General features: G+C 40.8%; 3 protein-coding genes and 2 long non-coding RNA genes across 5 annotated transcripts; 2 read left to right on the forward strand and 3 right to left on the reverse strand.

The window, feature by feature from the left end:
* Nucleotides 1-7: 7 nt before the first annotated feature.
* Cyp313a5 (Cytochrome P450 313a5) lies at nt 8-1,898 on the reverse strand. The gene is made up of 7 exons (NM_141911.3): nt 1,708-1,898; nt 1,451-1,651; nt 1,206-1,391; nt 1,083-1,155; nt 899-1,025; nt 283-844; nt 8-228 (listed from the first exon to the last, which is right to left on the reverse strand). The coding sequence occupies exons 1-7, from the start codon at nt 1,859-1,861 to the stop codon at nt 68-70; spliced, it is 1,464 nt and encodes a 487-aa protein (NP_650168.1). The 5' UTR covers nt 1,862-1,898; the 3' UTR covers nt 8-67.
* Nucleotides 1,899-2,193: 295 nt separating this feature from the next.
* Cyp313a2 (Cytochrome P450 313a2) lies at nt 2,194-4,118 on the reverse strand. The gene is made up of 7 exons (NM_141912.3): nt 3,957-4,118; nt 3,700-3,900; nt 3,463-3,648; nt 3,335-3,407; nt 3,148-3,274; nt 2,521-3,094; nt 2,194-2,447 (listed from the first exon to the last, which is right to left on the reverse strand). The coding sequence occupies exons 1-7, from the start codon at nt 4,111-4,113 to the stop codon at nt 2,284-2,286; spliced, it is 1,482 nt and encodes a 493-aa protein (NP_650169.3). The 5' UTR covers nt 4,114-4,118; the 3' UTR covers nt 2,194-2,283.
* Nucleotides 4,119-4,351: 233 nt separating this feature from the next.
* Cyp313a3 (Cytochrome P450 313a3) lies at nt 4,352-6,480 on the reverse strand. The gene is made up of 7 exons (NM_141913.3): nt 6,167-6,480; nt 5,902-6,102; nt 5,661-5,846; nt 5,523-5,595; nt 5,335-5,461; nt 4,707-5,280; nt 4,352-4,653 (listed from the first exon to the last, which is right to left on the reverse strand). The coding sequence occupies exons 1-7, from the start codon at nt 6,321-6,323 to the stop codon at nt 4,493-4,495; spliced, it is 1,479 nt and encodes a 492-aa protein (NP_650170.2). The 5' UTR covers nt 6,324-6,480; the 3' UTR covers nt 4,352-4,492.
* Nucleotides 6,481-6,890: 410 nt separating this feature from the next.
* On the forward strand, nt 6,891-7,741 carry lncRNA:CR44036 (long non-coding RNA:CR44036). The gene has a single exon (NR_073999.1). It is a non-coding gene; the product is annotated as a long non-coding RNA:CR44036 (long non-coding RNA).
* A 4,461-nt stretch (nt 7,742-12,202) lies between these two features.
* lncRNA:CR45582 (long non-coding RNA:CR45582) lies at nt 12,203-12,567 on the forward strand. The gene has a single exon (NR_125146.1). It is a non-coding gene; the product is annotated as a long non-coding RNA:CR45582 (long non-coding RNA).
* Nucleotides 12,568-12,960: the final 393 nt, after the last annotated feature.

Here is a 12,960-nt window from a genome sequence, read left to right on the forward strand (position 1 = left end):
TTGAAATAAGGTTACTTTGAGGTTTTTATTTCATGCATTCTAACAGTATGGAAATATTCTTTAATGATTATATTCTACGTTTCACTGCTAGTAATGGTTGCTCAGCCAGCTTCATAGTGGTATTGTCTATAAACCTAAGGTCCTTGTACAAAAAGGTGGTACTCAGCATATAATTTCGTAATATTTTAGCTAGAGCTAGCTTTGCAGATATCAGCGAGAGTTTCCAACCTAAGTACATAATATATTATAATAGTGTAAAGGAATTATAAGAAAGTTACCCACCTAAGCATGTTTTCTTCCCCTTCGAAAAAGGTAAATAGGAATAAGGTGGCCTTGCTCGCTTATTTTCAGGCAGAAAGTTATCGGGATTAAATGCATTAGCCTGTGGTCCCCAGATATCCTTATTACGATGAGTGTGAAAAATGTCTATCATTAAGGTTACGCCTTCTGGAATATAAAATCCGTTTGATAGTTGAATAGAATGGGAAGTTTGCCTTATCAGTAATGGAACGGCCGGTATTAAACGCATAGTCTCATGCAAAACTCGATCCAGCTTCACTAATTTCTCCAGATCCGCATGACTGGCTTCGAATTCTCCTCCTGAAGGAAACACCTCTGCTAGCTCCTCAAATACATTATCCTGGTATTTAGGAAACATTGCCATCAGGATAAGCACATTGTTGACTGTTATAGATAAAGTATCGGATGCGGCAAATATGATATTAGAAAATTCCCCCATTACGTCGTCATAAGAAAGTTCTCCGATTCTCACAAGATTGAGAATGCGGTCAATTAGTGCCGGTTCTGAGCTATTATCTGTGCTACTCAGCTTTTTGTCTATTATCTGAAAATATGCATATGTTTAGAAGGAAATCTCTGACTTCTGAGTTATAAGTACGTCTTTGATGAATGCATTTGACTGCGTTGCGGCCTCTAGTCGTCGTTTTTCATAGCTAAATAGCTTTCCAAGATACTTGTTCCTGAGCCAAGGCATTACAACACCAATGGGTATTAGGTTGTTAAGGCTATAAAATAAATAGAGTATAAATAAATCTACTAATATAAGATAGAAATAATCATACGCCTTGTAGCTTTCCAAAAGATTTCCGTTCTGGTAGTTCGCTTGATTTCTCACTTCATCACCCATAGTAATTTCTTAAATTATAGAGTTAATAAAATAAGAATATAGCAACCTATTTACTTACGAGCGGCTATTTTGAATGACCATTTATTGAGTTCTGGAAGTAAGTTTATATCTCCCCCATCGACAAATTCCGCGAGTAAGGTCACCAGGAAATTGGCTTCATTGTTTAAAACTGGCACAAAACTTAGAACAGCATTATTCTTAAACGATGGTAACAAAAGTTTTCGTCGTTCATTCCAATGATTATCTATACTTACAATTGATTGTCAATTAAGAAACAAGAAATTATAAGAATTTTTCACTTACTCTTTAGGGTCAGAAGGCCCAGTCCTAAACATGATGAAATGGCCTTGTCCACCACAGAACTCCTGTTGCTGCAATTGGGAGACGTGAAAATGTCCTCAAGGATCTTAGGTTCACAGGTCACCAGGACGGGAGTTAAGCCAATCCAAGTCAATACCGTTTTTCCATATATTTTAAATAAAATGGTACGCAGGCGTATCTTACCTGTGTAAAAACGTTTTTAGTTTTACCTAATTAAATTCGAAAATATAATTACTTACGTTTTAGGCGAATGTACTCAAAGGCAAGTCCGATAAACGGAAAGCCCATTGGTCCTGGTAACTTTAGCATCATAATATAAAATCTTCTTCGACTCCATAGAAAGTATACACATAAAATGATTGCAAATGCCTCAAAAATTTGCAGCGTAAGCATTTCAATCTGCGATTTGGGTGAACGGTCTTGAATGAATATTTGGGAATTCGGACGAGCTTTATATAGGTGAAACATGCATAGCATTTAATTGCTCTAGAATATTTTTAACTCGCCCTTTCATAAATGTGCCAATTCCACTTTGACCTTTTGCACATTTATAAAAAATAAATTCCTATTTTTCATATACTTACTTTGAGATTGCTTTGAAGCCTTGCCGGTGTAAGGCTTGCTTTGAAAAAAGTAGTGTTTGTCTTGTAGTTTCTAAGTATCTTGGCCAAGAAGATCTCGGGTGAAACAAATCAATACTTACAAGTTTTAAAAACAATCATAATCAAAACTACCAAACCGTTTTATTTGTGATGGCTGTATAAAAAGAATTCTTAAAGCCAATATAATAGAATTTTCAAAATAAGAAAGTTATGTTATAAAGTTCGTCGTTCGAATGCCAGTTGTGGTGACTGAGCAAGCTTTATGACCATGTGGTCAACGAATTCCAGATTTTCGTAGGGAAAGCTGGTTTTTAGCTTGTAGTTTCTGAGTATCTTGACTAAAGCTAGTTTCGAAGACATCAGTCCATATCGCCAGCCTGATACAAATAAAAAATGTTGTATTAAAACCTTACTTATACTTATACTTAGTATTTTCCAAGGCTAACCGACCTATGCAATTTCTCTTTCCCTTTGAAAATGGAATGAAGGCGTATGGATGCCTGTCGTGGATTTTTTCCGGCAGAAAGTTTTCGGGATTGAACTGCGCTGCTTCTGAGCCCCAATAATCAGTGTTGCGTTGAGTGTTAAATATGTCTATGCTGATAGTCATTCCCTTGGGGATGACAACTCCATTTGATAGCCGCAAGTCCTCCAGTGTCTCCCTCGAGCTGAACGGAACGGATGGCATCAATCGCAGGGTTTCATTCAAAACGCGATCTAAATAAACCAATTGTTGAAGATCGGTGTGGGTAACCTCGATTCCTTTGGCCAAAGGGAAGTGCTCCTTAATCTCATTGAAGACCATTTCCTGATGTTCAGGAAACATGGCCAGCAAAACGAGGGCATAATACACTGTGTGGGCGCTTGTCTCGAAAGCAGCGAGAACCATACTGCTGCATTCGGCACCTAACTCCATTAAGGACATTTCGTCATTACGAAAAAGTTCAATCGCCCTGTGTATAACAGTCTTTAGTTCTGACTCGCAATAATTTTCTGGGTTTGAATTTAGCTTTTTGTCCAGAATCTAAATAGGAAAGTTACAAAAATGTAAATCTTCAATTTGCAATCTCAACTCACGTTGTTTATCATTTTATTAATGGCAGAAGCGTCTCTTCTTCGCAGCCATTCAAGTCCGAAGAGTTTGGAAACAATTTTATTTTGCACAAAGGGCACGAAAATATTTATGATGGTCAGTCGCAACATCCTAAGAAATATGGGTATCTATAACCTTTATAAAAGAACAAACTATATGGGATTCGCTTACGACTGATAGGTTTTTAATATTGCGTCGTTTTCGAAATTATCATCTTTCGTAACATCGGTTCCCAATGTGGTTTCTGTGGACAGTCAAAATTTAATTCATCCCAAAATTGAAATGATTTCTTTACTTACGAGTAGCTATGGCAAATGACCATCTTATGAGGTCTGAAAGGACATCTTTTTCACCTTGACCAACAAAGGAGTCAAAAACGCTAACCAGTAAATCCGTTTCAGCATTGAAAATGGGAAGAAAGCTGAGCAACACACTATGTTTAAATGCGGGATTCATATGCTTGCGTCGCGCCATCCACTTGGATCCTGCATGAGATGAGATTAGTAAAATTTGGCGTATAGACCACAGTACAGTACCCTGTAATGTCAGCAGTCCGTATCCCATAGAAAGTGCGAGAGCATTAGTTGTCTGAGAACTTCTGTTGATGCAGAAGGGTGACGTGAGGACTTTTTCGGCAATCTTTGGATCTCGTGTTATCACAATTGGAGTTGTGCCTATCCAGGCCATGTATGTGGAGCCGTGCTTATCCATGTACGTGGTTCTTGAACTCATTCTGCCTGATGATACGGATATTTTTTTTTTTGGCTAATTCGAGTTTTTAAGCCGCACTTACCCCTGCTAATTATAAGATATCTTACGGAATTTCCAAGTAAAGGGAGTCCCATTCTTCCCGGCAACTGCATCATCAACATGTATAATTTGCGTCGACTCCATAGAAAACGGATCCAAAGAATTAAACTGGCAGCGATCAACAATTGTATGACTATCATTTTAATCAAGTATTGCTCATCTGAGCTGGGAAGAATAAATATATATTTTAGGAGGCTACATTAATTTGACGAGTTCGGGTTAAGCTCTTTTCTAATAGCATTACCCTAATGTCAACCTATTAATGGCTTTGAACTCTACTTCTTAATTACTTTGTACAATATTTTTGTGCAATTCCATTCCAGCTATAATTTATTAGGAGGGTCCGCATATAAATTAAGAAATACATTTTCCAAATTTGGGATTTACATTTTATTTTTATAAATTATTAAGTCATAACGTTATTGTTTAAGATAAATCTTAGTAACAGCAATGTAGTCCCATCGAGAAATATCCTAAAATGAAAGTCTAGGAAATTCTGATAAAAATACGTAAGTTCTTTTAAGTTCGCCGATGAAATTCTAGTCCAGGTGACTGAGCTAGTTCCATTCCAATGTTGTCAACGAACTCGAGATCTTCGTATCGAAAAGATGTGCTTACTTTGCAGTTTCTAAGTATCTTAGACAAAGCAAGCTTTGATGACATCAACCCATATTTCCAACCTTAAAGTATAATAATTAATAGAAGTGCCTTTTATGATGGCAAACAAACCCACCTATACAATTCCGCCTTCCCTTCGAAAATGGAATGTATGCGTAAGGATGCCTATCGCGCACATTGTCGGGCAGAAAGTGATCTGGGTTGAACGACGATGGATCGGTACCCCAGTGATCCCGGTTGCGATGGGTAGCAAATATATCGATACCAATACCAACTCCTTTTGGAATGACCACTCCAGAGGATAGACGGAAATCCCGTATTGTTTCCCTCGGTGTGAATGGAACAGATGGTATCAAACGCAGGGTTTCGTTTACCACGCGCTCCAAAAAAACCATCCTTTGCAAATCGTCGTAGGTCACCTCAAAGTCACCGGCCACGGGAAACAGCTCTTTGAGCTCCTGATAGACCGTGTCCTGGTGCTCCGGGAACATGGCCAGCAGGATGAGTGCGTGATACACCGTGTCACCAGTTGTCTCAAAGGCAGCGACAACGAAGGAACAGCACTCCGATTGCACCTCTTCCCGGGACATTTCTCCATTCCGATGGAGTTCGATGGCCTTATTAATGACAGAGGTAATTTCAGGCTGTGAGCCACTTTCTGGCTTTGTCATTAACTTTTTGTCAACAATCTAAAGGGCGAATGGTCTTAGGCAAGTGATGCAATTAAGCCAAGCAAAACTCACCGTGCCTATCATTTTGTTAACATTGGACTTGGCCAAAGCTTTCTGCGTTTCAAATCCGCCCAGTGTTGAAAATATCTTGTTGTGAGTGAATGGCAACAAAACATTCATAACAATTATTTTCATAAACCTAAAAGTACAAGAAGCTTTGGATATTGTTACTACACTTTTGCGCAATTGGTAACACTTACGTCTCGTAACTTTTCAAAACTGAATCGTTCTTGAAGGACGCATCCTTCTTTACATCAGTTCCCACTGTGGTTTCTGTGGAAAAATGATACAATATTGCAGTAGACATCACATCCCATTTTAGCGCAGACTTCACTTACGAGTGGCTATTCTAAAAGACCATCTCACTATGTCGTCGCGGACCTTTTTTTCACCCTGACCGACAAGTGAGTCCAGGAAGGCAACTAAAGTTTTCGCCTCAGAATTGAAGATGGGAAGAAAACTCAGCAAAACATTTTGCTTGAATGCCGGATTTAAGTTCTTGCGACGATCAACCCATTTAGATGCTAACATAAATGAAATATGTTATTAATGTGTAAGTTAAAGCCTAGTTTTCATTACCCTCTAATGATAATAATCCATCTCCTGTACAGCTATTAACCGGCTTGGAAAATATCGAGCTCCTATTTAGGCACTCTGGGGACAAAAAGATTTCCTCGGCAATCTTTGGATCCCGAGTGATTACAAATGGCGTCGGTCCCACCCACACCAAACATGTGGAGCCGTAAATATCCATATACTTGGTTCGTATGCTCATTTTACCTAAAGTGTTCACAAAGTGTTCAATTAATCCACTGCCTTTCTATGAAGTGTATTCAAAATTCACGTTTATAGGTTATCAGATACTCAAAGGCTATGCCCAGAATTGGTAATCCCATTGGTCCTGGTATCTTAAAGTGCATCATATAGAGCCGGCGACGACTCCATAGGAAGTATATCCAGAAACACACTCCCACGGCTAAAAGCAGTTGAAACGTATCCATGGTAAGGACTCTAATCCGAACACGAAGTAAACAAACACCTTGGAGTGGTTCTAAACACTGTTTTGCCTCAGCGAATTCGGCAAAGGTTTTATACGAAAGTGGAAGTGATTCTGTGGTTAAATTAATAATAATAGGTATGACGGTGTGCTTTATTACTAGGGTGTAAGCTGACCTTGAACTAACCAAAACAACGTTCGACTTTGTCCTCTTTTTAGGCGTTTAAAAAAAGTCTCTGATTAGGTCAGAAACCAGACGTCTAAAGGCAACTCAAACATTTTGCGGTCGGCGTACTTCCGCACTTTAAGAGGCCCAATGATCTCCTCAATCGCCCTACGATCCATCATCCCCACTGGGTGTAAAAGCAATTAAGCCCGAATCGCGTCAACCGCTTACGAGTCTAAGGCGAAGCTTACCTGGCTATATAACTAATCTGTAGACAAAGCCAAATTTAAAAGAAAAAAACCTATAGACAAGAAGCTGCTGGGCCACAACAGGTAAATCACTATCGAAGTGTGCGCGGGGCAATTAAAGTCACGAAAAATGTCAGCGGCGATAAATTATTTTTTAAGTGCGTTCCCCCAAAAAGTTGTCAAAAAGTGTTAGAAATTTTCACCGCAAGCTGGGAGGCAATGTCGATGCGTGATGCCTTGGTGTCCCAAGGTGCCGGTGCCACAAGGTGTGGCATGCTGCCCACGAACATGGACACGGCACACGCAAGCTCCACAGATATTTGGGTGACTTGTGGTTACCCAGACGCATTGGGTCTTTGGAAAGACGTCTGATAGCCGCGCGATAAGTAACATTACCGTACAATTTTCAATTAACACGCAGGGGAAAATTCGAGGGGGAAATGCGGTGATAAATTCCACAGAGCCTCGACCCTGGCGCTTGCAGGCACAAACTGTTCGCCGGAGCACCAACAAATTGTCTAATCTAATGCCCAGCCTGGAGCCCAGAGGAGCGTAGTGGAGCTGAACATGGAGCTACAGCCCGGAGGAGGACGAAATCGTCGTTGTGCTCCAGCCAGGTCGGAACTGATCTATGGTAGCCGTTAGTGTCGTCGGCAGTGAAAAGTTGTCGACCTGCACTGGCAAAATATAGTAAATAGCGAATGCAAAAAATAAAAGGCAGGCAAATCCCGGCAAATAATCGACAAACGTCCAACAAGCCAACTGAGCGTGGTAGACGATTTATCATCTCGACTTGGGCTTCAGTTTCGCCTCCAGTCCGGTGGCCGTAAAAGCTTCTTTATGGCTGCTTCTGTGCTCTGGACCCTGGACATTGGTTCTACCTTTTGGACGGGATGGAAATCCCGCTCGCCGGGCACAAATCTTAGATTTTATGTTTAGCTTCACTATGCCCGCTCGCAGTGACATTTTCGCTTCGTTTTTTACTGCTGTTTTATGGATCTTTAAATGAATTATATGCATGACACATTTAATAATATAGTTATTATTTGGAAAATAAATAATTCTATTATAGAACATAAAACTTATAAGAACAATTGCAGTGTAAATGAGCTTATGTTTTATTATAGTTTTATGTATAAACTAGGTCGTAATATGGGTTTTATATAATATTTCGTCTTCGAAGACCGTAATAACTTGTATATATTATTTATATCGGCTTTCATAGGGGAAATAATTGTATATGTACGCGTACAGTGGTTATTACTACCATTTTTTTTTTATATTTCTTGGGTCAAAGCTCACGATTAAAGAGTATAAGATTACTTTCAATGCACTTTCGACTCGCATCTTCGAACTTAATCAACTTTTCAATTTTGCTTGAGCAAACAAACGAAACGCAAAAAGTGTCTTGCCATTTTTCCTATTAGATGCGGCGCTTTCAACATTTTCAGGAGGCGCGTGAGGAGTTCAAAGGCTGCCCAAATGACATCCGTATGTGGCCAGTGGCTGGCCAAAATAACGCCGCTTCTCCATTGGCGCATCTCCACTGGTGCAGTGGCTACTGCACAGCTGCAACTGCAACTGCAGCCCCAAGATCGAGATGGAGATGCATCTGGTGAGGAGCACACACGTCCGCTGGCCATGAACTTTGCTCGCCTAACCCCTTCCTGCCATTGAATGCTGAATTTCGGATTGTACCTCCGGCAATTTGAGCACCTGGCGGGCTCCATGTGAGCGCATCCAGAGCTCATTTTCCGTTTTCCCCAGCGCCGCGAATCGAAGTCCATTTGCGTAAATTGAAAATGAAGCGGAAAAAGGATTCAAACACCTGCAAAAATTATAACATCGGAACGACTACTTAACTAATGGCGGGGAATTACTCGAAATTTAAGCCATGTATGGTAAGCCCACTCACATGAATTCCTGCCTGCAGATGGATTGTGTGGGTGTGTGAAATAGGGCTAAGCTCTAAGGCTTTGAGGTGATGCGTGCGGGTTCAGGCCTCAACTTCCGAGATCCCCGCCCACCTGGCGACGTGGACATGGACATGCATGCGATTCCATTTTGATAATAATGGCACAGCCAAATAATTATAATGATCGTGATCACAATCAGCGATGGGAGATGACTAAGCAATTTACCGTTTCTAAGCCGGGTATAGATTTCTGGGGCCAGACCCCGGGCACATCTTCAATGAAATTTCAGGTCAATTGTCTTGCGGCGGCTGCGTTTGGCTGTTTGGCTATTTGTGTCTTGCGGTCTGGGATCCGAACTCCAAACCCCAGCCCAAACCCAATCCTAAACTCGAACCCCAACCCAAACCTGGGACCCAGAACCAGAACCAGACTTGGACCGCAGCCAGTTCTTGGCCAGTTCAATTGGATTTTCTTTTTTGTTTTTCGCATTTTCGTGCTTGCGGATTCTCCGACATCTAAACATCGATCCCCTGCCCCCCCGGAACATCTTCTCCAGATATTTCAGAAGACCTGGCTGCGTAGGCGCTTTCACAGATTAATTGAAGTCATAAGCAATTGTAAACTTATCGCTTCTCGGTCCGCCGAACCGATCCATCCACCAACTGGATAATTCTATAATATTTTCTCTGCGGTTTCTCCATCGCATCGCATCGGGCAAAAGAAGGCCTTTATCGATTTGCAGTTTGAGAATGGCTGGTGGTGTTGGCGTTTGGTTAATTTGTTGCTATATTTGATTGTGGCACACTTTGCGCAATTATTTGATTGCGTTTCTATTAAGTCCCGATACAGTTCAAGAGGTCAACAATCAGAAGCCACTCCATTGGCTGCGTTCATTTCGCTGGGTTTCGGGGTTAAGTTCTTTTCATCATGTTTTAAACGTTGTGAAAAAATTTAGAACCATTGAAAATTAAATATAAAATATGAATATGATGATTCTTCTTTTTACTGCACCAAAAATTTATTATTGAACTACAAATAGAAGTGAGCATTTGCTATTGGAAAAGGTATCAATTGCTATCAACTGGAGTTAGCCCCGGCTCGATTTCATAAATCTGCTACTTGCCAGCTATTACCTATAAGCCCCGTCATCCAGAGCAACAATGGCAGTAATAAAGTTTGGCAAGTGTGTGGCGATGCAGCCCATCCGTGACAATGGAGGAAGCGCCAGAGGCAGCAATTACGGAGCGCGTCGGGACGAAAGGATAAAAGCCGGATGCTCGAATATGGGTAATAAATGCGGCACGGCAAGATGATACACTTATCCGCCGCCACACGCAGCCACATGATGAGTTAAGAGGCAAATGCTAATGGAAATATGACAAGGAAGCCGCGCTATATCCTTCAGGCAGGCACATATGCAAATGGCATGCTAAATGTACATATGAGAAGGATGTGCGCCATGTGAATTTAGTGGTTACGGAAGCTGTGCGGCAGTTAAACATGGCGTCTGGCGATTTTATTGCCGCCTCGAAAGTTTGCCTACGCTTTGTGGCATAAATGAGTCCACAAGGAAGTGGCAGATACGGCAGGGAGCCAGGGCGAATTGAAATTCATGGAGCAAAACCCCAATCTCGGAGCTCGGAGCGTGCCCGAAGCGTTAATCTGAATCAGAGTACATATGGGCCTAGATGGTTATGGCCAAAAGGAAACCCCCCACCGAATGTCTAACATATGTTTACTTGTTGTTGTTCACTCGTGTTGTGTGGCAGCTAAATTGCAGGCAAACAATTAAAATGTTTATGCGACTCAAATTGAAAATTAATTGCTGGTTTTTCGGCTCCTCCTTCTGCGGTTTTAATTAATTTTTTTGTTTGCCCAAATTACGCACATATGCAAATTATGGAAATCTTGCGGAGTCAGTCTCTTCAAGTGCAGCTGTAGATTTGCCTCAGTTGGAGAGAAATCATTAGTAGATTGATAAATGGACTTTCGCCGCAAATTTGACAAATTTGCCAATCAAACAGAATGCTGTCTTTCACTTGGACTTTCTCTCTCTCTCCTTCTGTCGTTCGACAGTTGAAAGGTGTTTTTAATTACTCCGAGTAGTTGACAAAGGAACAATTAAGGTTCAACTGGGACAGCTCAGGACAGCATTTAGCCAAATGGAAAAGTGCAAATATTGTCAGAGCCTTCAGGACGAATCCTCGCAGGCAGAAGGGTGAGTGTGAGAGAGTGAATGTAACCCACACAGGACCAGAACATCATTAGTGCCCCCACGGCAAATGGCAGGGGGATGGAAATGAACGACTTTTCGTCCTTCAAAGACGAACTCGAAGATGAAGGCGCTCTTGCTCGTGGTATTTGAGAAAATTGACATTTCTGGCAAACGGCTGGCGCAATGCAAACAGCACCGAACAGAACAGAACATCCCCGGCCAGGGGAAGCGAGATTTTCTAAAACTAAAATAATTTGCTAATATTTGCACAGCAACGGCGCAAAGTTGAGACACAGTGCGCCACATCATTAATTATTTCAGTCACAAGCTGCGAGTTTTCTTGGCTGTGGATGAAGCTTGAATCGGACTGCCAACGGATTGCCTTCAAAAGGTTGTTAATTAATAGGCATTTTCGCTGAGGAATTTCACAATTCTACATTTTTGACTGCCCGCCGATTTATATATTAGTTTAACGGGAATGCCAAACGATACCAGTTCCTATTGATTGATGAAAAAAGAGGCTATCGAAATTGGCCAATAAGAATGGTATGCAAATGGTGCAGCACAAAGTAAAAAATACTCTTAAACAGCAATTAATTTGTTTAGCAATTAAGAATTAATAAAATATTAAATTATATTTATTTATTGTGATATTTATGAAAGCTAAAAAATATTTATGATTTTATGAACCACTCAATTTCATTTTCAGTAAATTTGCCATAAATTCTCCATTCTGATTGTTTCCATAAAGTAAGCTAACATTCTGTTTACTAACAGCCGTTGCTCCTGTTAGATAAGCCAACTGGAAAACTACCCACTGAAATTGAAATGAGACGGTTCGGAATAAGAAGCATTCTTAACGAAACTCGATTCCACTCAAAGCAAACTCACTCAACGGCTGGCCACGCCCCCTTTGAGAAACTGTATGTGTTTGTGGATTTCCGAGAGCGGAGCAGAGCTCTTTTTTATTTGTTAATCAAATACTGGGCTCCCCGAACTCCCCCCTCCAATTTGCCACCGCTCGAGCGAGATGGAAGATAATGTTTCCGTGAGTGGAGGGGATTGAAATTGGAAAATTTGTAAAGGAAAGCGGCGAAACAAGAGAATTTCCCAGTTGGCGGCCACAAAGACAGCAGTAAAGTGGAGCGCACGCGGCAACCAAAAAGCATCGATGGCATCTCACGGATACGGCTGAATTTTCCACATTTAAACGCTCTTCTCGAATATATAGTGCGGCTTATCTGGCCGATTTCTTGGTCGCTTATCACTGTTTGGATTGTTAATTTTTTAGTGCTGCCCGATTCAGTTTGGTTTGCTACAAAATTTATTATTTTCCGGGAATCCTTATCAGCGGAGCGTAAAAATATTGACTATAAAATATAGTTGAGAACATATATAGAATGTGACCTAATCGAGAATGAGATTATTGCGAGCAGAGGCAGATTTCGATTTGAAAACTATTCAGATCCTATTATTTTTAGATTGCCCCCAAAAACCTCTAATCGTCGCAATTAATAAATGACTGTTTTGCCAATAAACAGAGAAAACCTCTCACCCTTATTACCCTTTAGACACACAAGATCCTTGAACTCGAACAGCAAAGATGCTGCCTCATCAAAAGATGCTTAGTTCCCCTTTTTTCGTCAACGATTTTTGGGTGCAAAAATACCCGAAAAAAATTAATTTCTTTTAAAGAGTTCATCAAAGGCAGGCCAAATCGAAAGGAGAGGGTAAAAAATGGGTAAAGGGATGATGCTTAGGAGGGGTTCATAGGGCGATCATCGCAAGATCAAAGATGCTCGGCCTTTTAGCGCTGACTCCTTTGAAAGGAGCAAAATCAAGAAGCGTGTTCACTTCTCTACATTTTTTAGGGTAAAATGTTGAACTTTCTTTTATTAATTACTAGTGACATGGGGCGGGGTTCAGAGGTGACAAGCTGTTTTGGTCCAGTTAAACAACTGAACTTCTGGTGTCTGATGGACATTTGACCGTTAGAACTGGACCAAAACGCAGCTTTCCCTGGGAAACTTAAGATTCTAAGCTATTTACAGGAAAATTCTGGGCAATCTTATTCGCATGATTTACGATAAAATTCC

This window comes from Drosophila melanogaster, chromosome 3R, assembly GCF_000001215.4.
Source record: "Drosophila melanogaster chromosome 3R".
In the NCBI taxonomy this organism is placed as follows: Eukaryota; Metazoa; Arthropoda; class Insecta; order Diptera; family Drosophilidae; genus Drosophila; species Drosophila melanogaster.

Excerpts from the sequence above, each read along its gene's own strand:
- Cyp313a5 (NM_141911.3), bottom strand. The coding sequence starts at position 1,861 with ATGCTTACGCTGCAAATTTTTGAGGCATTTGCAATCATTTTATGTGTA. Across the intron at positions 845-898 it reads CAAATGCATTCATCAAAGAC|ATAATAGACAAAAAGCTGAG; the intron begins GTACTTATAACT and ends GCATATTTTCAG. Across the intron at positions 229-282 it reads GGGGAAGAAAACATGCTTAG|GTTGGAAACTCTCGCTGATA; the intron begins GTGGGTAACTTT and ends TTATGTACTTAG.
- Cyp313a2 (NM_141912.3), bottom strand. The coding sequence starts at position 4,113 with ATGATAGTCATACAATTGTTGATCGCTGCCAGTTTAATTCTTTGGATC. Across the intron at positions 3,649-3,699 it reads CGGACTGCTGACATTACAGG|GATCCAAGTGGATGGCGCGA; the intron begins GTACTGTACTGT and ends CATCTCATGCAG. Across the intron at positions 3,275-3,334 it reads ATATTAAAAACCTATCAGTC|GATGTTGCGACTGACCATCA; the intron begins GTAAGCGAATCC and ends CATATTTCTTAG.
- Cyp313a3 (NM_141913.3), bottom strand. The coding sequence starts at position 6,323 with ATGGATACGTTTCAACTGCTTTTAGCCGTGGGAGTGTGTTTCTGGATA. Across the intron at positions 6,103-6,166 it reads GTATCTGATAACCTATAAAC|GTAAAATGAGCATACGAACC; the intron begins GTGAATTTTGAA and ends TGAACACTTTAG. Across the intron at positions 5,462-5,522 it reads GTTTTGAAAAGTTACGAGAC|GTTTATGAAAATAATTGTTA; the intron begins GTAAGTGTTACC and ends TTGTACTTTTAG.